Below are 23,345 nucleotides of genomic sequence, written 5' to 3' on the forward strand. Positions count from 1 at the left end.
TAGTGGAATGGGTGGTGGGTTTTTATAGGGTTAAATAGTGGAATGGGTGGTGGATTTTTATAGGGTTAAATAGTGGAATGGGTGGTGGATTTTTAGAGCGGGACAATTAGTTGGCAGGGCAATTCCCCTCCCCCGATGTTGTATTATTGTATCAAAATAATATCATGTAGAAAGGACATGAATGGGCTCACACACACCAGTACAGCAGGTGGCGATGTATGCACCTGAAAGTTGGATGCGATCCTGCCAACCAAATCCCAACGAAGAAGAAGAAGACTGGCGAGGTTCTATGGTGCCTGCGGTGACGTAATGAACATGCTCCCAGGATCCGCTTGACAGTCTGCAGCTAAACAACATACTTGGAAGTTGAAAAACTTTCCTGAACTAACTCATTTAAAAGACTATAGAAAAGTGATCTTCTCCCATTTTAAAGCGTATATAGCTAGGGGTTCAAATGTGTAATTATTGATGGATTCGAGGTATGAAATCAAGCGGATGGCCGGTGGCGGGGGATCAGCGAATGCTTCCCCCGCTTTGGGGGCACAGTCTCGCCGCAGGAAGATGCCGCCGAGGCCCGCTGATTACAAACTTCAAATTATCATTATTGGCTCCCGTGGCGTGGGAAAAACCAGTCTAATGGAAAGATTTACAGACGACACTTTCTGTGAAGCATGCAAATCAACTGTTGGTAAGGAATGGTCATCTAAGGTCCTTTACTAGCCAAACTATCTGAAAGCAAGTTATGTTGTTTTGATCCAAGTCTAGTCATGTTTGCGTTGCATGACTTGTCAGTGAGAAATGCAACCAACCTTTATCGTTGAACATCTACTTACTGTGGGGTGGGTATAATTTGTGTTACGTTCAAAACAGGAATCTGTTACACAAACTTCATAAATAACAAGGTTGTTCAATAAACAACGCATACAAAAGTTGTTTAACGGCAGAATAAGATGCCAGGGGTAAGGAGTGGGTTAATTTCATGGAGTTTTTCACTCACTACGTTTTATTCCGGAAAATGTTTGTCCCCGCTCCTGGTATCCCATGGACAAACGTTAAGAATAAACTACGTTGTGAGTTGATGCCTATTTCGTTAACTAGTTGAATTGATCGAGCTGCTTTGGTATGCGTTGTTTGTTGAACAACCTTGTTATTTTGGAACAGATTCCAGTTTTGAACGTAACACAAAGTATACCCACCCGCTACTGTGCGGCCATGGCAGTTGACAAAAGTTGTCGTAAAATGTTATCTGAAAAGCAGAAGTTGGTAAATAACTAAAGGGAAAGACTGCCATATGGTGAATTACCCTTGAGAATGTGTTGACACTAAATCTGACAACAGAGCAGCCATCAGTACAGTACTACTGTAACTTGAGCCATGTCCAGCAGATGTAGCAGTACGACCACAGATAGAACAATGAGACAGATATGTCACCGGATGTATAAATGTGAAGCATCCGCTTGACGTTTCCACTCACTACCAAATATGGCCGACAGTGGGAGAAGCTTGAATCGAGATTCATTCTTACCGAAATTCTGCATATTTTATCATAGATTAAACATTTATCCGCAATTACATTTTTCGGTACCCAAAACTACAAACTGTTATAAACAGAGTGGACTAAGTTATGTAGACTTTTACGCATTGCAAAAGCGAATTGAGTTACCACGCATGCGTACTTCACGCAGGAGGCGTTCCCTGACGGAATTATGCAGATGACCTCTAGAACGCGTCAATAGGAACTCGCTATGTCGTGATTTGGCTCTGCCCACTTTGACTCAATTAGTTCCCGTTGGAAAAGACAGGCTGTGGTGTATCTGGGTTTAGTTATGCAGATCTTTGGTACTACTGACTGAGGGAACGAACTGTTCTCTTGCTAGAGATTGTTGTTGTTAGGTCAGTGCATTTTAAGGTCTGATTGGTTTCGGTTCGATTCGTTTAAAAAAAATCACGGATTTCATTTTGATAATTAATATTTAAAACAAAAAACAAACATGAAGTGCATTAAGAAACAATCATATTACAATGATTTTAGAGCATTTTAAAGTTAATTCCAAAACCAAAAATAGTTAACATTCAATTGCCAGAACATTGAAAATATTCCATTGTCTCTGTCAGGGGGGATTACTATGAAATAATACAATATTTAGTTGTGTATATCACTTAGTTTTTTATTTGATGACGTAATTATTTTTAATTCCTTAAAGTCATCTCAACTCTGCTCAGGCAGTATCAGAACACTATAGTAGAGCACTAGAGTAGTAGAGCACTAGAGTAGTAGAGTAGATCAGTGCAGTATAGTAGAACACTGTAGTAGAGCACTAGAGTAGAGCACTAGAGTAGATCAGTGCAGTATAGTAGAGCACTATAGTAGAGCACTAGAGTAGAGCACTAGAGCACTAGAGTAGATCAGTGCAGTATAGTAGAACACTGTAGTAGAGCACTAGAGTAGATCAGTGCAGTATAGTAGAACACTGTAGTAGAGCACTAGAGTAGATCAGTGCACTATAGTAGAGCACTATAGTAGAGCACTAGAGCACTAGAGTAGAGCACTAGAGCACTAGAGTAGATCAGTGCAGTATAGTAGAACACTGTAGTAGAGCACTAGAGTAGAGCAGAGCACTAGAGTAGTAGAGCACTAGAGTAGTAGAGTAGATCAGTGCAGTATAGTAGAGCACTGTAGTAGAGCACTAGAGTAGTAGAGTAGATCAGTGCAGTATAGTAGAACACTATAGTAGAGCACTAGAGTAGATCAGTGCAGTATAGTAGAACACTGTAGTAGAGCACTAGAGTAGAGCACTAGAGTAGATCAGTGCAGTATAGTAGAACACTGTAGTAGAGCACTAGAGTAGTAGAGTAGATCAGTGCAGTATAGTAGAGCACTAGAGTAGATCAGTGCAGTATAGTAGAGCACTATAGTAGAACACTATAGTAGAGCACTAGAGCAGAGCACTAGAGCACTAGAGTAGAGCAGTAGAGTAGAGCAGTAGAACACTATAGTAGAGTAGAGCACTAGAGTAGAGCACTAGAGTAGAGCAGTGCAGTAGAGCACTAGAGTAGAACACTAGAGTAGAGCAGTAGAACACTATAGTAGAGTAGAGCACTAGAATAGAGCACTAGAGTAGAACACTAGAGTAGAGCAGTGCAGTAGAGCACTAGAGTAGATTAGTAGAGCACTAGAGTAGAGCAGTAGAGTAGATTAGTAGAGCACTAGAGTAGAGCAGTAGAGCACTGCAGTAGAGCACTAGAGTAGAGCACTAGAACACTCGAGTAGAGCACTAGGGCAGAGCAGTAGAGCACTAGGGCAGAGCAGTAGAGCGCTAGAGCAGAGCAGTAGAGCACTAGGGCAGAGCAGTAGAGCACTAGAGTAGAGTAGTAGAGCACTAGAGTAGAGTAGTAGAGCACTAGGGGCAGAGCAGTAGAGCAGTAGAACACTATAGTAGTAGAGCACAGAGCAGTAGAGCTCTAGAGTAGAGCAGTAGAGCAGAGCAGTAGAGCAGTAGTAGAGCACTAGAGTAGAGCACTAAAGTAGAGTAGAGTAGTAGAGCACTAGGGCAGAGCAGTAGAGCACTAGAGTAGAGCACTAGAGGAGAGCACTAGAGTAGTAGAGCACTAGGGCAGAACAGTAGAGTAGTAGAGCACTAGAGTAGAGCAGTAGAGCACTAGGGCAGAGCAGTAGAGCACTAGGGCAGAGCAGTAGAGTAGAGTAGTAGAGCACATGAGTAGAGCACTAGGGCAGAGCAGTAGAGCACTATGGCAGAGCACTCGAGTAGTAGAGCACTAGAGTAGTAGAGCACTAGGGCAGAGCACTCTAGTAGTAGAGCATTGCAGTAGAGCACTAGGGCAGAGCACTAGAGTAGAGCACATGACTACTTTTTTCAGGCTCTTTCTCTCTCCCTCTTCCCTCTCCCTGCAGGAGTAGATTTTAAGATCAAGACGGTGGAGCTGAGAGGGAAGAAGATCAGGTTGCAAATCTGGTGAGTCAACAGGAAACAGGAAGTCATCATCAGTCAGTCTCTTTAATAACTTCCTGGTGCATTTCCTCTCTGTCTCACTGTTCTGTCTCATTACCTCACACAGACTGACTTACTGCACAGTAGTGTACTGGACTGTACCCATTGATCTGGGCTCCACCACTGTCAGTCAGCCTCCATGTAACCCTGCTCTACCTAGGGTACAGCAAATCAAATCAAATGTGATTTATTAGTCACATGTGCAGAATACAGCTAAATGCTGACTTATGAGCCCCTAACCAACAATGCAGTTTAAAAACAATGTGGATAAGAATAAGAAATAAAAGTAACAAGTAATTAAAGAGCAGCAGTAAAATAACAATAGCGAGACTATATACAGGGGGTACCGGTACAGAGTCAATGTGGAGGCTATATACAGGGGGTACCGGTACAGAGTCAATGTGAAGGCTATATACAGGGGGTACCGGTACAGAGTCAACGTGCAGGGGCACCAGTTAGTTGAGGTAATATGTACATAGAGTTATTAAAGTGTAGGTAGAGTTATTAAAGTGACTATGCATAGATGACAACTGAGAGTAGCAGCGGTGTGAGAGGGGGAGGGGCAATGCAAATAGTCTGGTTTGATTAGGTGTTCAGGAGTCTTATGGCTTGGGGGTAGAAGCTGTTTAGAAGCCTCTTGGACCTAGACTTGGCGCTCTGGTACCGCTTGCCGTGCGGTAGCAGAGAGAACAGTCTGTGACTGGGGTGGCTGGAGTCCTTGACAATTTGTAGGGCCTTCCTCCGACACCGCCTGGTATAGAGGTCCTGGATGGCAGGAAGCTTGGCCCCAGTGATGTACTGGGCCGTACGCACTACCCTCTGTAATGCCTTGCGGTCAGAAGCCGAGCAGTTGCCATACCAGGCAGTGATTCAACCAGTCAGGATGCTCTCGATGGTGCAGCTGTAGAACCTTTTGAGGATCTGAGGACCTATGCCAAATCTTTTAATTTCCTGAGGGGGAATAGGTTTTGTTGTGCCCTCTTCACAACTGTCTTGGTGTGTTTGGACCATTCTAGTTTGTTGGTGATGTGGACACCAAGGAACTTGAAGCTCTTGACCTGCTCCACTACAGCCCCGTCGATGATAATGGGGGTGTGCTCGGTCCTCTTTTTCCTGTAATCCACGATCATCTCCTTTGTCTTTATCACGTTGAGGTTGTTGTCCTGGTACCACACGGCCAGGACTGATCTCCTCCCTATATGCTGTCTCATCGTTGCTGGTGATGACGCTGTTGTGTCATAGCCAAACTTATTGATGGTGTAGAGTAGAAGTCGACCGATTTAATCGGAATGGCCGATTTATAAGGGCCAATTTCAAGTTTTCATAACAATCGGAAATTGGTATTTTTGGACACCGATTTGGACGATTTAAAAAAAATATAAATATGATTTTTTTAACACCTTTATTTTACCTTTATTTAACTAGGCAAGTCAGTTAAGAACGCATTCTTATTTTCAATGACTGTATTTCACTGAAAGAATAAACGTCTTGTTTTCGAGATGATAGTTTCCGGATTCGACCATATTAATGACCAAAGGCTCGTATTTCTGTGTGTTATTATGTTAGAATTAAGTCTATGATTTGATAGAGCAGTCTGACTGAGCGGTGGTAGGCAGCAGCAGGCTCGTAAACATTCATTCAAACAGCACTTTCGTTGCGTTTTGCCAGCAGCTCTTCGTTGTGCGTCAAGCATTGTGCTGTTTATGACTTCAAGCCTATCAACTCCCGAGATGAGGCTGTTGACCGAAGTGAAATGGCTAGCTAGTTAGCGGGGTGCTCGCTAATAGCGTTTCAAACGTCACTCGCTCTGAGCCTTGGAGTAGTTGTTCCCCTTGCTCTGCCCAGGTAGGAGCGAGGAGAGGGACGGAAGCTATACTGTTACACTGGCAATACTAAAGTGCCGATAAGAACATCGAATTGTCAAAGGTTAATGAAATACAAATGGTATAGATGGAAATAGTCCTATAATTCCTATAACAACTACTACCTAAAACTTCTTACCTGGGAATATTGAAGACTCATGTTAAAAGGAACCACCAGCTTTCATATGTTCTCGTGTTCTGAGCAAGGAACTGAAACGTTAGCTTTTTTACATGGCACATATTGCACTTTTACTTTCTTCTCCAACACTTTGTTTTTGCATTATTTAAACCAAATTGAACATTTTTCAGTATTTATTTGAGGCTACATTTATTTTATTGATGTATTATATTAAGTTAAAGTGTTAAAGTGTTAATTCAGTATTGTTGTAATTGTCATTATTATAAATACATTTTTTTTTAATTGTCAGATTAATCGGTATCAAGCTTTTTTTGGTCCTCCAATAATCGGTATCGGCGTTGAAAAATCATAATCGGTCGACCTCTAGTGTAGAGTCGTGCCTGGCCGTGCAGTCATGAGTGAACAGGGAGTACAGGAGTGGACTGAACACTCACTCCTGAGGGGCCCCTGTGTTGAGGATCAGCGTGGCGGATTTGTTGTTACCTACCCTTACCACCTGGGGGCGGCCCGTCAGGAAGTCCAGGATCCAGTTGCAGATGAAGATGTTTAGTCCCAGGGTCCTTAGCTTATTGATGAGCTTTGTGGGCAACTAATAGATCCAGTCTGATATGTGATGTGTTCTGTCTCTAATAGATCCAGTCTGATATGTGATGTGTTCTGTCTCTAATAGATCCAGTCTGATATGTGATGTGTTCTGTCTCTAATGGATCCAGTCTGATATGTGATGTGTTCTGTCTCTAATAGATCCAGTCTGATATGTGATGTGTTCTGTCTCTAATAGATCCAGTCTGATATGTGATGTGTTCTGTCTCTAATAGATCCAGTCTGATATGTGATGTGTTCTGTCTCTAATAGATCCAGTCTGATATGTGATGTGTTCTGTCTCTAATGGATCCAGTCTGATATGTGATGTGTTCTGTCTCTAATAGATCCAGTCTGATATGTGATGTGTTCTGTCTCTAATAGATCCAGTCTGATATGTGATGTGTCCTGTCTCTAATGGATCCAGTCTGATATGTGATGTGTTCTGTCTCTAATGGATCCAGTCTGATATGTGATGTGTTCTGTCTCTAATAGATGTGTTCTGTCTCTAATGGATGTGTTCCAGTCTGATATGTGATGTGTCCTGTCTCTAATGGATCCAGTCTGATATGTGATGTGTTCTGTCTCTATCTCATGGATCCAGTCTGATATGTGATGTGTTCTGTCTCTAATGGATCCAGTCTGATATGTGATGTGTTCTGTCTCTCCAATAGATCCAGTCTGATATGTGATGTGTTCTGTCTCTAATGGATCCAGTCTGATATGTGATGTGTTCTGTCTCTAATGAGATCCAGTCTGATATGTGATGTGTTCTGTCTCTAATAGATCCAGTCTGATATGTGATGTGTTCTGTCTCTAATGGATCCAGTCTGATATGTGATGTTCTGTCCTGTCTCTAATGGATCCAGTCTGATATGTGATGTGTCCTGTCTCTAATGGATCCAGTCTGATATGTGATGTGTTCTGTCTCTGATATGTGATGTGTTCTGTCTCTAATGGATCCAGTCTGATATGTGATGTGTTCTGTCTCTAATGGATCCAGTCTGATATGTGATGTGTTCTGTCTCTATCTCATGGATCCAGTCTGATATGTGATGTGTTCTGTCTCTAATAGATCCAGTCTGATATGTGATGTGTTCTGTCTCTAATGGATCCAGTCTGATATGTGATGTGTTCTGTCTCTAATGGATCCAGTCTGATATGTGATGTGTTCTGTCTCTAATAGATCCAGTCTGATATGTGATGTGTTCTGTCTCTAATAGATCCAGTCTGATATGTGATGTGTTCTGTCTCTAATAGATCCAGTCTGATATGTGATGTGTTCTGTCTCTAATAGATCCAGTCTGATATGTGATGTGTCCTGTCTCTAATGGATCCAGTCTGATATGTGATGTGTTCTGTCTCTAATAGATCCAGTCTGATATGTGATGTGTTCTGTCTCTATCTCATGGATCCAGTCTGATATGTGATGTGTCCTGTACCTCCAGGGATACAGCTGGTCAGGAGAGGTTCAACAGTATAACCTCCGCCTACTACCGTGGGGCCAAAGGGATAGTACTGGTCTATGACATCACCAAGCAGGAAACCTTCGACGACCTTCCCAAGTGGATGAAGATGATCGACAAGGTCAGACTAAAAACTCTAGGAACAGCTTTTGATAGCTTGGTGGGTTTTCAGAGAGTGAGTTTTAGAATCCCAATGTAGTAGAGCAGTGTTTTTCCTCCAGTATCTCCCCCAAGCCTGGTCCTCCAGTATCCCCCCAGACCCTGGTCCTCCAGTATCCAACCTCCAGTATCCCCCCAACCCTGGTCCTCCACCCCTGGTCCATACACCCCCCCCCCAACCCCCTGGTCCTCCAGTATCCAACCCCCCCCAACCCCTGGTCCTCCAGTATCCCCCCCAACCCCTGGTCATCCAGTACACCCCTCCCCCAACCCTGGTCCTCCAGTACCCCCTACCCACCCCCAAACCCTGGTCCTCCAGTATCCAACCCCCTCCCCCAACCCTGGTCCTCCAGTATCCCCCCGAACCCTGGTCCCCAGACCCTGGTCCTCCAGTACCCTGGTCCTCCCCCCCAACCCCTGGTCATCCAGTACACCCCCTCCCCCAACCCTGGTCCTCCAGTATCCAACCTCCAGTACCCACCCCCAAACCCTGGTCCTCCAGTACCCCCCAACCCCTGGTCCTCCAGTATCCCCCCAACCCCTGGTCCTCCAACCCCCCCCCCCCCCTGGTCATCCAGTACACCCCTGGTCCCCCCCCCAACCCTGGTCCTCCAGTATCCCCCCCCAACCCCCCCAGTACACCCCCCCTCCCCCAACCCTGGTCCTCCAGTATCCAACCCCTGGTCCTCCAGTATCCAACCCCTGGTCCCCTACCCCCCCAGACCCTGGTCCTCCAGTATACCCACCCCCCAAACCCCCCCAACCCCTGGTCATCCAGTACACCCTGGTCCCCTCCCCCAACCCTGGTCCTCCAGTATCCAACCTCCAGTACCCACCCCCCCCAAACCCTGGTCCTCCAGTATCCCCCCCCCAACCCCTGGTCATCCAGTACACCCTGGTCCCCAGCATCCAACCCTGGTCCTCCAGTCCAATCCCCCCCAACCCCTGGTCCTCCAGTACCCCCCCAACCCTGGTCCTCCAGTATCCCCCCAACCCCCCCCAAACCCTGGTCCTCCAGTATCCCCCCAACCCCTGGTCCTCCAGTACCCCCCAGTACCCCCCCAACCCTGGTCCTCCAGTACCCCCCCCGAACCCTGGTCCTCCAGTATCCCCCCAGTACACCCCCCTCCCCCAACCCCCCTCCCCCAACCCTGGTCCTCCAGTATCCCCCCAACCCCTGGTCCTCCAGTATCCCCCTCAACCCCTGGTCCTCCAGTACCCCCCCCCCAACCCCTGGTCCTCCAGTATCCCAAACCCCAACACCCCCCTCCCCCAACCCTGGTCCTCCAGTACCCCTGGTCCTCCCCAACCCCTGGTCCCCAAACCCTGGTCCTCCAGTCCAACCTCCAGTACCCACCCCCAAACCCTGGTCCTCTCCCCCCAACCCCTGGTCATCCAGTACACCCCCCCTCCCCCAACCCTGGTCCTCCAGAACCCTGGTCCTCCAACCCCTGGTCCTCCAGTATCCCCCAACCCCCCTCCAGTACCCCCCCAACCCCCCCAGACCCTGGTCCTCCAGTACCCTGGTCCTCCAACCCCCCTGGTCCTCCAGTATCCCCCCAACCCCTGGTCCTCCAGTATCCCCCAACCCTGGTCCCCAGTATCCAACCCCTGGTCCTCCAGTATCCCCCCAGACCCTGGTCCTCCAACCCTGGTCCTCCAGTCCAACCCCTGGTCCCCCAGTATCCCCCCCCAACCCTGGTCCTCCAGTACCCCCCCCCCCAACCCCAACCCTGGTCCTCCAGTATCCCCCAACCCCAACCCTGGTCCTCCAGTATCTCCACCCCCAACCATGGTCCTCCAGTACCCCCCCAGCCCTGGTCCTGCCTTCCTTCCTCCCTTGTCAGAACGCTTTTTAGAGGACATACTAGTGCACTAATCTCTCCTCTTTCATTGGTCAGTATGCTTCAGAGGAGGCAGAGCTGCTGCTAGTGGGGAACAAGCTGGACTGTGAGACAGACCGCATCGTCACTAAACAGACTGCCGAGAGGGTGAGTTACACACTGATCTAGGATCAGATAACCAACGTTATCCTCGCCTCAAATCATTAGAGGGAGGAAATGTATCAATGAGGTCGGAGTTCCGTCTCTCCGCTTCACAGCTCTGTACGGGTTTTGACTGACAGACGTTTTGAACTTGAGCACTGCGCGAAACGACAAGAAGTCGACCCCATTCCGCCCATTCAGTGGGTAACTTTTGTTGTTTTCTGAGTGAGGGGAAATGCTGTAAGTCAAGAGGAGTCAATATGTTCTGAAAGAGGAGACGTTGAGGACCAGAATGCACTCTGTTCTATTCTCACCATAATTACAATCTGTCTGAAGTGCGTCTTGAAAGCCTAACACTGTAAGTTTTGTATTTTATAACTTAGCTAGCCCACCTGACCCAGATTGCGATTTATAATGGACCGTTTTTAGGATTGAGTTAATCAGCAACAGTAGTTGTGTGATGGTGGGGATGCAGGGCTGTGTTCCAAACAAAACAAAATGACAAATGTCCTTGACTTCAGTTCCTCAACGACACAGCTAGGAGAGCTACAAAAAAACCCCACCTTTTATAGTTGGAGGATCCGTCCTTGAGTCATAAAACTGCATTGAAATGACTTGAAATGACTCGCAGAAAGAGAGTCGTGTGTCGACTCGGAGACTCCAGTTAGTCCTCTCCCTCAAACCGTTGTCGTCATTTTTGTTTTGTTTTATATTTCACCGAGCCCACATTGTCCGGGAATATTCTTATGTTACTGAATGTATTGCAGTATATTCAGATGTCGTTATTAATCAATGCTGTGAAAAGTTCAGTAAATGTAACATTCACATCAACAGTGTGATGTTTGGATTCAGTCTGGTCAGGTGAACTGTTGTGTTCCTCACCTTTTGGTCTAATTATTTCCCCATTTATCTCCAAACTGTTCTCTTTCAATTGCTACCATTGTTATGCATTTGCTGTTATAGTTCTTCTGTTAGAAACGTTTCAATTTAGCCCTATCCAAATAGGCCAATTCCCACGAGCGTAAAGGGTTAATTCCGCTCTAGATTAAACACAGACGTCGCTCCTGTTACAGACGTCGCTCCTGTTACAGACGTCGCTCCTGTTACAGACGTCGCTCCTGTTAGACGTCGCTCCTGTTAGACGTCGCTCCTGTTAGACGTCGCTCCTGTTACAGACGTCGCTCCTGTTACAGACGTCGCTCCTGTTACAGACGTCGCTCCTGTTAGACGTCGCTCCTGTTACGGACGTCGCTCCTGTTACGGACGTCGCTCCTGTTACGGACGCCGCTCCTGTTACGGACGCCGCTCCTGTCACGGACGTCGCTCCTGTTACGGACGTCGCTCCTGTTACGGACGTCGCTCCTGTTACGGACGTCGCTCCTGTTACAGACGTCGCTCCTGCATCAATGCTTCCGTCACATTAAAAAATATATATATATTTTTACCTTTATTTTACTAGGCAAGTCAGTTAAGAACAAATTCTTATTTTCAATAACGGCCTAGGAACAGTGGGTTAACTGCCTGTTCAGGGGCAGAACGACAGATTTGTACCATGTCAGCTCGGTGATTCGAACTTCCAACCTTTCGGTTACTAGTCCAACGCTCTAACCACTAGGCTACCCTGCCGCCCCATTCCTCTGAAGATCCACTGAACAATCTGACAGTTAAGGAAAAACCTTCAGTTGTACATTACCCAGAGTTCTGAGTGCTTTAAAATGTGGTCAGGAGCCTCCCAAGTGGCACAGAGGTCTAAGGTACTGTGTCGCAGTGCTTGAGGCGTCACTACAGACCCGGGTTCAATCCCAGGCTGTGTCCACAGCTGGCCGTGACCGATGAGGCGGCGCACAATTGGCCCAGCGTCGTCCGGGTTAGGGGAGGGTTTGGCCGGCCATGATTTTCTTGTCCCATCGCGCCCTAGCGACTCCTTGTGGCGGGCCGGGCGCATAGTCGACATCGTCGCCAGCTGAACGGTGTTTCCTCCGACACATTGGTGCTTCCGGGTTAAGCGAGCGGTGTGTTAAGAAGTAGTGCGGCTTGGCGGGTCGTGTTTGGTGCGGCTGGCTTCCGGGTTAAGCGAGCGGTGTGTTAAGAAGTAGTGCGGCTTGGCGGGTCGTGTTTTGGAGGACGCAGGGCTCTCGACCTTCGCCTCTCCCGAGTCCGTACAGGGAGTTGCAGCGATGGGACAAGACTGTAACCACCAATTTGATATCACGAAATTGGCGAGAAAAAAAGGGGTAAATTATAATCTTGCCTTACACTCCGGGAAACAACAATACAGAAGTTCCATTTCTCTCCGCAGTTTGTCTCCAGGATATCTGGGTTGCGATTCTGCGAGGCCAGTGCCAAGGATAACTTTAACGTGGAGGAGTGCTTTCTGAAACTAGTGGACGACATTCTAGCAAAGGTGAGTAGTTACCTCACTGTGCTCTTGTTGTCTCTGCTATAACTAAAAATATATATTTTATTATTTTCAATGTAATGATTTTTTTTCTTCGGTATTAGTTAGGAAATCAATAGTTTCCTATTACTGTACGTATATTATTAAGTGATAATAGTCTTCAATAGTATTTTATAGTATTGTGATTAGTCATTTTTGTTTGCCACACCAACTGCTGCTTTAAGCATTGACTCAGACAAGGAAGGATGTCGTTGAACCCTATTTTCTATTCTTTGTGATCTGGTGATCAGGTGTGTACCTATTAACTACTTCTTCTTCCGGTCTACTTCCTGTCTACTTCCTGTCTACTTCCTGTCTACTTCCTGTCTACTTCCTGTCTTCTTCCTGTCTTCTTCCTGTCTTCTTCCTGTCTTCTTCCTGTCTACTTCCTGTCTACTTCCTGTCTTCTTCCTGTCTACTTCCTTTCTTCCTGTCTTCTTCCTGTCTCACCAATTGCCTATGGAGTATTTCCTAAATGTTTTCCTATAATTCCCAATATTGTCTTGTGTGTTACTGTAGCCTGTAATACCATGTAGCTGTAGCCTGTAATACCATGTAGCTGTAGCCTGTAATAACATGTAGCTGTAGCCTGTAATACCATGTAGCTGTAGCCTGTAATACCATGTAGCTGTAGCCTGTAATAACATGTAGCCTGTAATACCATGTAGCTGTAGCCTGTAATGACATGTAGCCTGTAATAACATGTAGCTGTAGCCTGTAATAACATGTAGCCTGTAATAACATGTAGCCTGTGTAATACCATGTAGCTGTAGCCTGTAATAACATGTAGCTGTAGCCTGTAATAACATGTAGCTGTAGCCTGTAATACCATGTAGCTGTAGCCTGTAATAACATGTAGCTGTAGCCTGTAATAACATGTAGCCTGTAATACCATGTAGCTGTAGCCTGTAATACCATGTAGCCTGTGTAATACCATGTAGCTGTAGCCTGTAATAACATGTAGCTGTAGCCTGTAATAACATGTAGCTGTAGCCTGTATAACATGTAGCTGTAGCCTGTAATAACATGTAGCCTGTAATAACATGTAGCTGTAGCCTGTAATAACATGTAGCTGTAGCCTGTAATAACATGTAGCTGTAGCCTGTAATAACATGTAGCCTGTAATAACATGTAGCTGTAGCCTGTAATACCATGTAGCCTGTAATACCATGTAGCCTGTAATACCATGTAGCTGTAGCCTGTAATAACATGTAGCCTGTAATAACATGTAGCTGTAGCCTGTAATACCATGTAGCTGTAGCCTGTAATAACATGTAGCCTGTAATAACATGTAGCTGTAGCCTGTAATACCATGTAGCTGTAGCCTGTAATAACATGTAGCTGTAGCCTGTAATAACATGTAGCCTGTAATAACATGTAGCTGTAGCCTGTAATAACATGTAGCTGTAGCCTGTAATAACATGTAGCTGTAGCCTGTAATAAAGATGTTCTGTTTCTACTGTCTGTTAACTTCCTGTTCTGTGTTCTGTCTTCCTGTCTCATCAGATGCCTCTGGAGATTCCCAGTAGGGAGCTTTCCAACAGTATCCTGTCTCTGCAGCCTGAACCAGACGTTCCTCCTGAGTTCAACCCGCCACGCATGCGCTGTTGCTGAGACCCCCTACCCCTTCCACCTTCCACCCTGCTGAGACCCCCTACCCCTTCCACCATCCACCCTGCTGAGACCCCCTACCCCTTCCACCATCCACCCTGCTGAGACCCCTACCCCTTCCACCTTCCACCCTGCTGAGACCCCTTACCACCTTCCACCATCCTCCCTGCTGAGACCCCTACCCCTTCCACCATCCACCCTGCTGAGACCCCCTACCCCTTCCACCATCCACCCTGCTGAGACCCCCTACCCCTTCCACCATCCACCCTGCTGAGACCCCCTACCCCTTCCACCATCCACCCTGCTGAGACCCCTATCCCATCCGCCATCCACCCTGCTGAGACCCCCCTACCCCTTCCACCTCCACCATCCTCCATCCTCCCTGTTGAGACCCCCTACCCCTTCCACCATCCACCCTGCTGAGACCCCCCTACCCCTTCCACCCTCCACCATCCACCCTGCTGAGACCCCCTACCACCATCCACCCTGCTGAGACCCCCCTACCCCTTCCACCATCCACCCTGCTGAGACCCCCTACCCCTTCCACCATCCACCCTGCTGAGACCCCTTCCACCATCCACCCTGCTGAGACCCCCTACCCCTTCCACCATCCACCCTGCTGAGACCCCCTACCACCATCCACCCTGCTGAGACCCCCTACCACCATCCACCCTGCTGAGACCCCCTACCACCATCCACCCTGCTGAGACCCCTACCACCATCCACCCTGCTGAGACCCCTACCACCATCCACCCTGCTGAGACCCCATCCACCCGCCATCCACCCTCCACCATCCACCCTGCTGAGACCCCCTACCCCTTCCACCATCCACCATGCTGAGACCCCCCCCTTCCACCATCCACCCTGCTGAGACCCCTTCCACCATCCACCCTGCTGAGACCCCCTACCCCTTCCACCATCCACCCTGCTGAGACCCCCTACCGCCATCCACCCTGAACCCTTCTGGCCACTGGAGTAGAGCAGAACCCTTCTGGCCACTGGAGGAGAACAGAACCCTTCTGGCCACTGGAGGAGAGCAGAACCCTTCTGGCCACTGGAGTAGAGCAGAACCCTTCTGGCCACTGGAGGAGAGCAGAACCCTTCTGGCCACTGGAGGACAGCAGAACCCTTCTGGCCACTGGAGGACAGCAGAACCCTTCTGGCCACTGGAGGAGAGCAGAACCCTTCTGGCCACTGGAGTAGAGCAGAACCCTTCTGGCCACTGGAGGACAGCAGAACCCTTCTGGCCACTGGAGGACAGCAGAACCCTTCTGGCCACTGGAGGACAGCAGAACCCTTCTGGCCACTGGAGGACAGCAGAACCCTTCTGGCCACTGGAGGAGAGCAGAACCCTTCTGGCCACTGGAGGAGAGCAGAACCCTTCTGGCCACTGGAGGACAGCAGAACCCTTCTGGCCACTGGAGGACAGCAGAACCCTTCTGGCCACTGGAGTAGAGCAGAACCCTTCTGGCCACTGGAGGACAGCAGAACCCTTCTGGCCACTGGAGGACAGCAGAACCCTTCTGGCCACTGGAGGACAGCAGAACCCTTCTGGCCACTGGAGGAGAGCAGAACCCTTCTGGCCACTGGAGGAGAGCAGAACCCTTCTGGCCACTGGAGGAGAGCAGAACCCTTCTGGCCACTGGAGGACAGCAGAACCCTTCTGGCCACTGGAGGGCAGCAGAACCCTTCTGGCCACTGGAGGGCAGCAGAACCCTTCTGGCCACTGGAGGGGAGCAGAACCCTTCTGGCCACTGGAGGAGAGCAGAACCCTTCTGGCCACTGGAGGAGAGCAGAACCCTTCTGGCCACTGGAGGGAGCAGAACCCTTCTGGCCACTGGAGGACAGCAGAACCCTTCTGGCCACTGGAGGACAGCAGAACCCTTCTGGCCACTGGAGGACAGCAGAACCCTTCTGGCCACTGGAGGACAGCAGAACCCTTCTGGCCACTGGAGGACAGCAGAACCCTTCTGGCCACTGGAGGACAGCAGAACCCTTCTGGCCACTGGAGGGCAGCAGAACCCTTCTGGCCACTGGAGGACAGCAGAACCCTTCTGGCCACTGGAGGACAGCAGAACCCTTCTGGCCACTGGAGGACAGCAGAACCCTTCTGGCCACTGGAGGACAGCAGAACCCTTCTGGCCACTGGAGGACAGCAGAACCCTTCTGGCCACTGGAGGGCAGCAGAACCCTTCTGGCCACTGGAGGGCAGCAGAACCAAGCAGCAGTCTGGGAGCCTCCCAAATTGCACTATTCTCTTCATAGTGCACTACTTTTGACCAGTCTTTCTAGGGGACAGGCTGTCATTTGGGATGCAGGCTCTGGTGTTCCTGCTTAGACACACCTATCAAGGTGGTCCTGCTTAGACACACCTGTTCTGGTGTTCCTGCTTAGACACACCTGTTCTGGTGTTCCTGCTTAGACACACCTGTTCTGGTGGTCCTGCTTAGACACACCTGTTCTGGTGTTCCTGCTTAGACACACCTGTTCTGGTGTTCCTGCTTAGACACACCTGTTCTGGTGTTCCTGCTTAGACACACCTGTTCTGGTGTTCCTGCTTAGACACACCTGTTCTGGTGTTCCTGCTTAGACACACCTGTTCTGGTGTTCCTGCTTAGACACACCTGTTCTGGTGTTCCTGCTTAGACACACCTGTTCTGGTGTTCCTCCCAGTTCACACCTGCTCTGATATGACACCACCCAGTTCTACTAATACAGAGACCTTGTTAAGACACACACACGTACAGTATACACCACACACACACGTACAGTATACACCTGTACACACACCTGCCCAGACTACTTCATCCCGGGGCCCGCTTGGCTAGCTGTGCCTTGCAGCCAGGTGAATCCTAGTTAGAGAGAGAGAACCCTATGGTAGCCACTGCACGATGCAAACACACACACACACACACACACACACACACACACACACACACACACACACACACACACATAGCTCAACACAGTTCAACACACACACACACACACAACGCACACACACACACACACACACAGTACAACACACATTCACATGGAGACAACTAGAGAAAAGAAACGTGACTGAGGGAGTGGAGCTCCTTGTTCCTCCTGCTCTGTAGACCTAGTAACTGTAAGGACTCTGCATCTCTACTGAACAACATGGAAAAGGGATGTAACCTAGTAACTGTAAGGACTCTGCATCTCTACTGAACAACATGGAAAAGGGATGTAGACCTAGTAACTGTAAGGACTCTACATCTCTACTGAACAACATGGAAAAGGGACACGTGTCACATTTGCACAATTCTTTCTTTAGGTACATTTTGATGGAAATGTATTTTTGTACATAGTTTAATATAGACATTTTTTTTTTAAATGATAAATTATCACGTAGTAACTTAGGTCAAAAATACAAGTAGACAGACACGGTAGTTAGTGTAGAATCAGATGTACAGTACCAGTCAAAATGTTGGACAAACCTACTCATTCAAGGGTTTTTCTTCATTTAAAAAAATATATATTTTCTACATTGTAGACTAATTGTGAAGACGTCAAACCTATGAAATAACACATATGGAATCATGTAGTAACCAAAAAAAGTGTTAAACAATTCTAAATATATTTGAGATTCTTCAAAGTAGCCACCCTTTGCACACTCTTGGCATTCTCTCAACCAGCTTCACCTGGAATGCTTTTCCAACAGTCTTGAAGGAGTTCCCACATATGCTGAGCACTTGTTGGCTTCTTTTCCTTCGCTCTGCGGTCCAGCTCGTCCCAAACCATCTCAATTGAGTTGAGGTTGGGTGATTGTGGTGGCCAAGTCATCTGAGGCAGCACTCCATCACTCTCCTTCTTGGTCAAATAGCCCTTACACAGCCTGGAGGTGTGTTGGGTCGTTGTCCTGTTGAAAAATAAATTATAGTCCCACTAAGAGCAAACCAGATGGGATGGCGGCGTATTGCTGCAGAATGCTGTGGTAGCCATGCTAGTTTTGTGCCTTGAATTCTAAATAAATCATTGACAGTGTCTCCAGCAAAGCACCATCACACCACCACCTCCATGCTTCACAGTAGGAACCACACATGCGGAGATCATCCGTTCACCTACTCTGCGTCTCACAAAGACACGGTGTTTGGAACCAAAGATCTCGAATTTGGACGCATCAGACCAAAGGACATTGTTTATTGGCCCACACAAGTCTCTTCTTATTGGTGTTCTTTAGTAGTGGTTTCTTTGCAGCAATTCGACCAGGAAGGCCTGATTCACACAGTCTCCTCTGAATAGTTGATGTTGAGATGTGTCTGTTACTTGAACTCTCTGAAACATTTATTTGAGCTGCAATTTCTGAGGCTGGTAACTCTAATGAACATATCCTCTGCAGCAGATGTAACTCTGGGTCTTCCTTTCCTGTGCTGGTCCTCATGAGAGACAGGTAACTCTAATGAACATATCCTCTGCAGCAGAGGTAACTCTGGCTCTTCCATTCCTGTGGTGGTCCTCATGAGAGCCAGTTTCATCATAGCGCTTGATGGTTTTTGCGACTGTACTTGAAGAAACTTTCAAAGTTCTTGAAATGTTCCGGATTGACTGACTTTCATGGCTTAAAAGTAATTATGGACTCATTTCTCTTTGCTTATTTGAGATGTTCCTGCCATAATATGGACTTGGTCTTTTACCAAATAGGGCTGTCTTCTGTTTACCCCCCTACCTTGTCACAACACAACTGATTGGCTCAAACGCATCACGAAGGAAAGAAATTCTACAAATGAACTTTTAACAAGGCACACCTGTTAATTGAAATGCATTCCAGGTGACTACCTCATGAAACTGGTTGAGAGAATGCCAAGAGGGTGTAACGCTGTCATCAAGGCAAAGGGTGACTACTTTGAAGAATCTTAAATATAAATGTTTGGGTTACTATATGATTCCATATGTGTTATTTCATAGTTTTGATGTCTTCACTATTATTCAATGTGGAAAATAGTAAAACTAAAGAAAAACAAACTTTTGACTGGTACTGTATATGTTGTCATTTTGGGGCTGACGTCATGGATATTCAATCAGAAAACCGCCTAGCAGCCATTTTGTATTGGACAGGACCATCTGTGTCAACAATTTCAACGTGTTTTTAAAAAAACTGACAATAATGCCAAATCGCCGGTGTCGTGTTAATTTACAGTGCATTCGGAGAGTAATCAGCCCCCTTGACTTTTTCCACATTTTGTGAAAGTTACAGCCTTATTCTAAAATGGATTAAATAAAATAATGTCCTCATCAATCTACACACAATACCCCATAATGACATCACAATACGCCATAATGACATCACAATACCCCATAATGACATCACAATACCCCATAATGACATCACAATACCCCATAATGACAAAAACAGAAATACCTTATTGACATAAATATTCAGACCCTTTGCTATGAGACTCAACATTGCCCTCAGGTGCATCCTGTTTCCATTGATCGTCCTTGAGATGTTTCCACAACTTGAGGGAGGTGACCAAGAACCAGATGGTCACTCTGACGGAGCTCCATAGTTCCTCTGTGGAGATGGGAGAACCTTCCAGAAGGACAACCATCTCTGCAGCACTCCCCCAATCAGGCCTTTATGGTAGAGTGGCCAGACAGAAGCCACTCCTCAGTAAAAGGCACATGACAGCCCTCTTGGAGTTTGCCAAAAGGCACCTAAAGGACTCTGCCCATGAGAAACAAGATGTTCTGGTCTGACGAAACCAAGCATCACGTCTGGAGGAAACCTGGCACCTTCCCTACGGTGAAGCATGGTGGTGGCAACTAGTTAGGATCGAGGGAAAGATGAACGGAGAAAAGTACAGAGAGATCCTTGATGAAAACCTGCTCAGGACCTCAGACTGGGGAGAAGGTTCACCTTCCAACAGGACAACGACCCTAAGCACACAGACAAGACAACGCAGGAGTGGCTTTGGGACAAGTCTCTGAATGTCCTTGAGTGGCCCAGCCAGAGCCTGGCCTTGAACCCGATTTAACATCTCTGGAGAGACCTGAAAATAGCTGTGCAGCAACACTTCCCATTCAACCTGACAGAGCTTGAGAGGATCTGCAGAGAAGATATGGGAGAAACTCCCCAAATACAGGTGTACCAAGCTTGAAGCATCATACCCAAGAAGACTGGAGGCTGTAATCACTGCCAAATGTGCTTCAACAAAGTACTGAATAAAGGGTCTGAATACTTATGCAAATGTAATATTTCAATTTTATATTTTTTTATGAATTTGAAGAAAAAAATCTAAACCTGTTTTTTTGCTTCATTGAATAACAATTTAATACATTTTAGAGTAAGGCTTTAACGTAACAAAAAGTGAAGCGGTCTGATTTTTTTTCCCCCCGAATACGCTTTGTGTTGCCTTACATTCATTATTCGTGGCTTGGATGGTCTTCTGATCCATTTGTTTTCATTGTAGTGTTTTGCACTACAACCCACGATAGCTAGTTCAGGTCCTATGCTGAAGTGAGGCAAGGCAGGTTAAAATGGATACAGTATTAAACTAGTTAGCAGCACTAATAATGCCCAAATACTTTGTTTTCAGTGTTAAACAGTCAGTCTTTATGAGGTGTCTACATACAGTCAGTCTATATGAAGTGTCTACATACATACAGTCAGTCTATATGAGGTGTCTATACAGTCAGTCTATATGAGGTGTCTATATACAGTCAGTCTATATGAGGTGTCTATACAGTCAGTCTATATGAGGTGTCTACATACAGTCAGTCTATATGAGGTGTCTATACAGTCAGTCTATATGAGGTGTCTATACAGTCAGTCTATATGAGGTGTCTATACAGTCAGTCTATATGAGGTGTCTATACAGTCAGTCTATATGAGGTGTCTATACAGTCAGTCTATATGAGGTGGTCAGTCTATATGAGGTGTCTATATACAGTCAGTCTATATGAGGTGTCTATACAGTCAGTCTATATGAGGTGTCTATACAGTCAGTCTATATGAGGTGTCTATACAGTCAGTCTATATGAGGTGTCTATACAGTCAGTCTATATGAGGTGTCTATACAGTCAGTCTATATGAGGTGTCTACATACAGTCAGTCTATATGAGGTGTCTATACAGTCAGTCTATATGAGGTGTCTATACAGTCAGTCTATATGAGGTGTCTATATGAGGTGTCTATACAGTCAGTCTATATGAGGTGTCTATACAGTCAGTCTATATGAGGTGTCTATACAGTCAGTCTATATGAGGTGTCTATATGAGGTGTCTATACAGTCAGTCTATATGAGGTGTCTATACAGTCAGTCTATATGAGGTGTCTATACAGTCAGTCTATATGAGGTGTCTATACAGTCAGTCTATATGAGGTGTCTATACAGTCAGTCTATATGAGGTGTCTACATACAGTTGCTTTACACTGTATTTTTGGTACTAATATTGTCATGGTAATGTTATTATCATCATGTTTTTCACTTCCTCTTAAGTTGAAAAACCACTAAAAAAGTGATCCGTGTCCCTCCATAGATATGTTACTATTTCTGTGTTGCATTTTAGAGCGGACAGAAAGTGTAAAGACGACATGTTCGTTTTGTTTATCGGGGAAAGTTTTTGGTGGTGCAACATTCAGTATTGGGATGAATTAGGAATTGATTTTGAGTGACTCGATTGGCTCGTGTAGATCATTTTAATGGTGAACTACTCCTCAAATTCAACATGGTAGGTCTACTACATAGATCAAACCCCAACAAGAAACGATTGAAATGGTCAAAAACAAGAAATCTCTGTGAAGTTAAAGATATGTGTTTTGGAATGCTTTTGTACCCGTTAACCAGCTATCTGGGGAGGATTCTTGTCATTGTGACTTTAGTAATAGTTGTCTTTAGTAATAGTTGTCTTTTAGTAATGGTTGTCTTTAGTAATAGTTGTCTTTAGTAATAGTTGTCTTTAGTAATAGTTGTCTTTAGTAATAGTTGTCTTTTAGTAATGGTTGTCTTTAGTAATAGTTGTCTTTAGTAATAGTTGTCTTTAGTAATAGTTGTCTTTAGTAATAGTTGTCTTTAGTAATAGTTGTCTTTAGTAATAGTTGTCTTTTAGTAATAGTTGTCTTTAGTAATAGTTGTCTTTAGTAATAGTTGTCTTTTAGTAATAGTTGTCTTTTAGTAATAGTTGTCTTTTAGTAATGGTTGTCTTTTAGTAATAGTTGTCTTTAGTAATGGTTGTCTTTAGTAATGGTTGTCTTTAGTAATGGTTGTCTTTAGTAATAGTTGTCTTTAGTAATAGTTGTCTTTAGTAATAGTTGTCTTTAGTAATAGTTGTCTTTTAGTAATAGTTGTCTTTAGTAATAGTTGTCTTTAGTAATAGTTGTCTTTAGTAATAGTTGTCTTTAGTAATAGTTGTCTTTAGTAATAGTTGTCTTTAGTAATAGTTGTCTTTTAGTAATAGTTGTCTTTAGTAATAGTTGTCTTTAGTAATAGTTGTCTTTTAGTAATGGTTGTCTTTTAGTAATAGTTGTCTTTAGTAATAGTTGTCTTTAGTAATAGTTGTCTTTAGTAATAGTTGTCTTTAGTAATAGTTGTCTTTTAGTAATAGTTGTCTTTTAGTAATAGTTGTCTTTAGTAATGGTTGTCTTTTAGTAATGGTTGTCTTTAGTAATGGTTGTCTTTAGTAATGGTTGTCTTTTAGTAATGGTTGTCTTTTAGTAATGGTTGTCTTTTAGTAATGGTTGTCTTTTAGTAATGGTTGTCTTTTAGTAATGGTTGTCTTTAGTAATGGTTGTCTTTTAGTAATAGTTGTATTTTAGTAATGGTTGTCTTTTAGTAATAGTTGTCTTTTAGTAATGGTTGTCTTTTAGTAATGGTTGTCTTTTAGTAATAGTTGTCTTTTAGTAATGGTTGTCTTTTAGTAATAGTTGTCTTTTAGTAATAGTTGTCTTTTAGTAATGGTTGTCTTTTAGTAATAGTTGTCTTTTAGTAATGGTTGTCTTTTAGTAATGGTTGTCTTTTAGTAATGGTTGTCTTTTAGTAATGGTTGTTTGAAAGGCCTCAGATTGAAGGTTTGTACCTTTCAACCGTTAATGAAATGTCAGTGATGGAAATGTTGGGTCAAGGGTCAAGAA

At 45.6% G+C, this 23,345-nt stretch overlaps 1 protein-coding gene and 1 long non-coding RNA gene across 3 annotated transcripts; both read left to right on the forward strand.

Annotated features, from left to right (window-relative positions):
* Positions 1-297: 297 nt before the first annotated feature.
* LOC118378309 (ras-related protein Rab-12-like) lies at positions 298-14,362 on the forward strand. Its single transcript, XM_052462909.1, has 6 exons — positions 298-688; positions 3,914-3,974; positions 8,042-8,180; positions 10,120-10,209; positions 12,503-12,607; positions 14,147-14,362. The coding sequence occupies exons 1-6, from the start codon at positions 469-471 to the stop codon at positions 14,252-14,254; spliced, it is 723 nt and encodes a 240-aa protein (XP_052318869.1). The 5' UTR covers positions 298-468; the 3' UTR covers positions 14,255-14,362.
* A 2,985-nt stretch (positions 14,363-17,347) lies between these two features.
* Positions 17,348-23,035, forward strand: LOC127907519 (uncharacterized). Of its 2 annotated transcripts, XR_008064717.1 has the most exons (5): positions 17,348-21,136; positions 21,170-22,406; positions 22,489-22,714; positions 22,781-22,829; positions 23,014-23,035. It is a non-coding gene; the product is annotated as an uncharacterized LOC127907519 (long non-coding RNA). The 2 variants fall into 2 exon arrangements; XR_008064716.1 differs by lacking the exon at positions 23,014-23,035 and having other exon boundaries at positions 22,489-23,004.
* The last annotated feature ends 310 nt before the right edge of the window (positions 23,036-23,345 follow it).

The sequence above is a fragment of the Oncorhynchus keta genome, chromosome 15 (assembly GCF_023373465.1).
Source record: "Oncorhynchus keta strain PuntledgeMale-10-30-2019 chromosome 15, Oket_V2, whole genome shotgun sequence".
Taxonomy (NCBI): domain Eukaryota; kingdom Metazoa; phylum Chordata; class Actinopteri; order Salmoniformes; family Salmonidae; genus Oncorhynchus; species Oncorhynchus keta.

What these genes read in the sequence shown, in the direction of transcription:
- LOC118378309 (XM_052462909.1), top strand. Translation starts at nt 469, where the DNA reads ATGGATTCGAGGTATGAAATCAAGCGGATGGCCGGTGGCGGGGGATCA. An exon ending in GGATGAAGATGATCGACAAG is followed by an intron (nt 8,181 to 10,119) that starts GTCAGACTAAAA and finishes TTCATTGGTCAG; the next exon opens with TATGCTTCAGAGGAGGCAGA. An exon ending in TGGACGACATTCTAGCAAAG is followed by an intron (nt 12,608 to 14,146) that starts GTGAGTAGTTAC and finishes CTGTCTCATCAG; the next exon opens with ATGCCTCTGGAGATTCCCAG.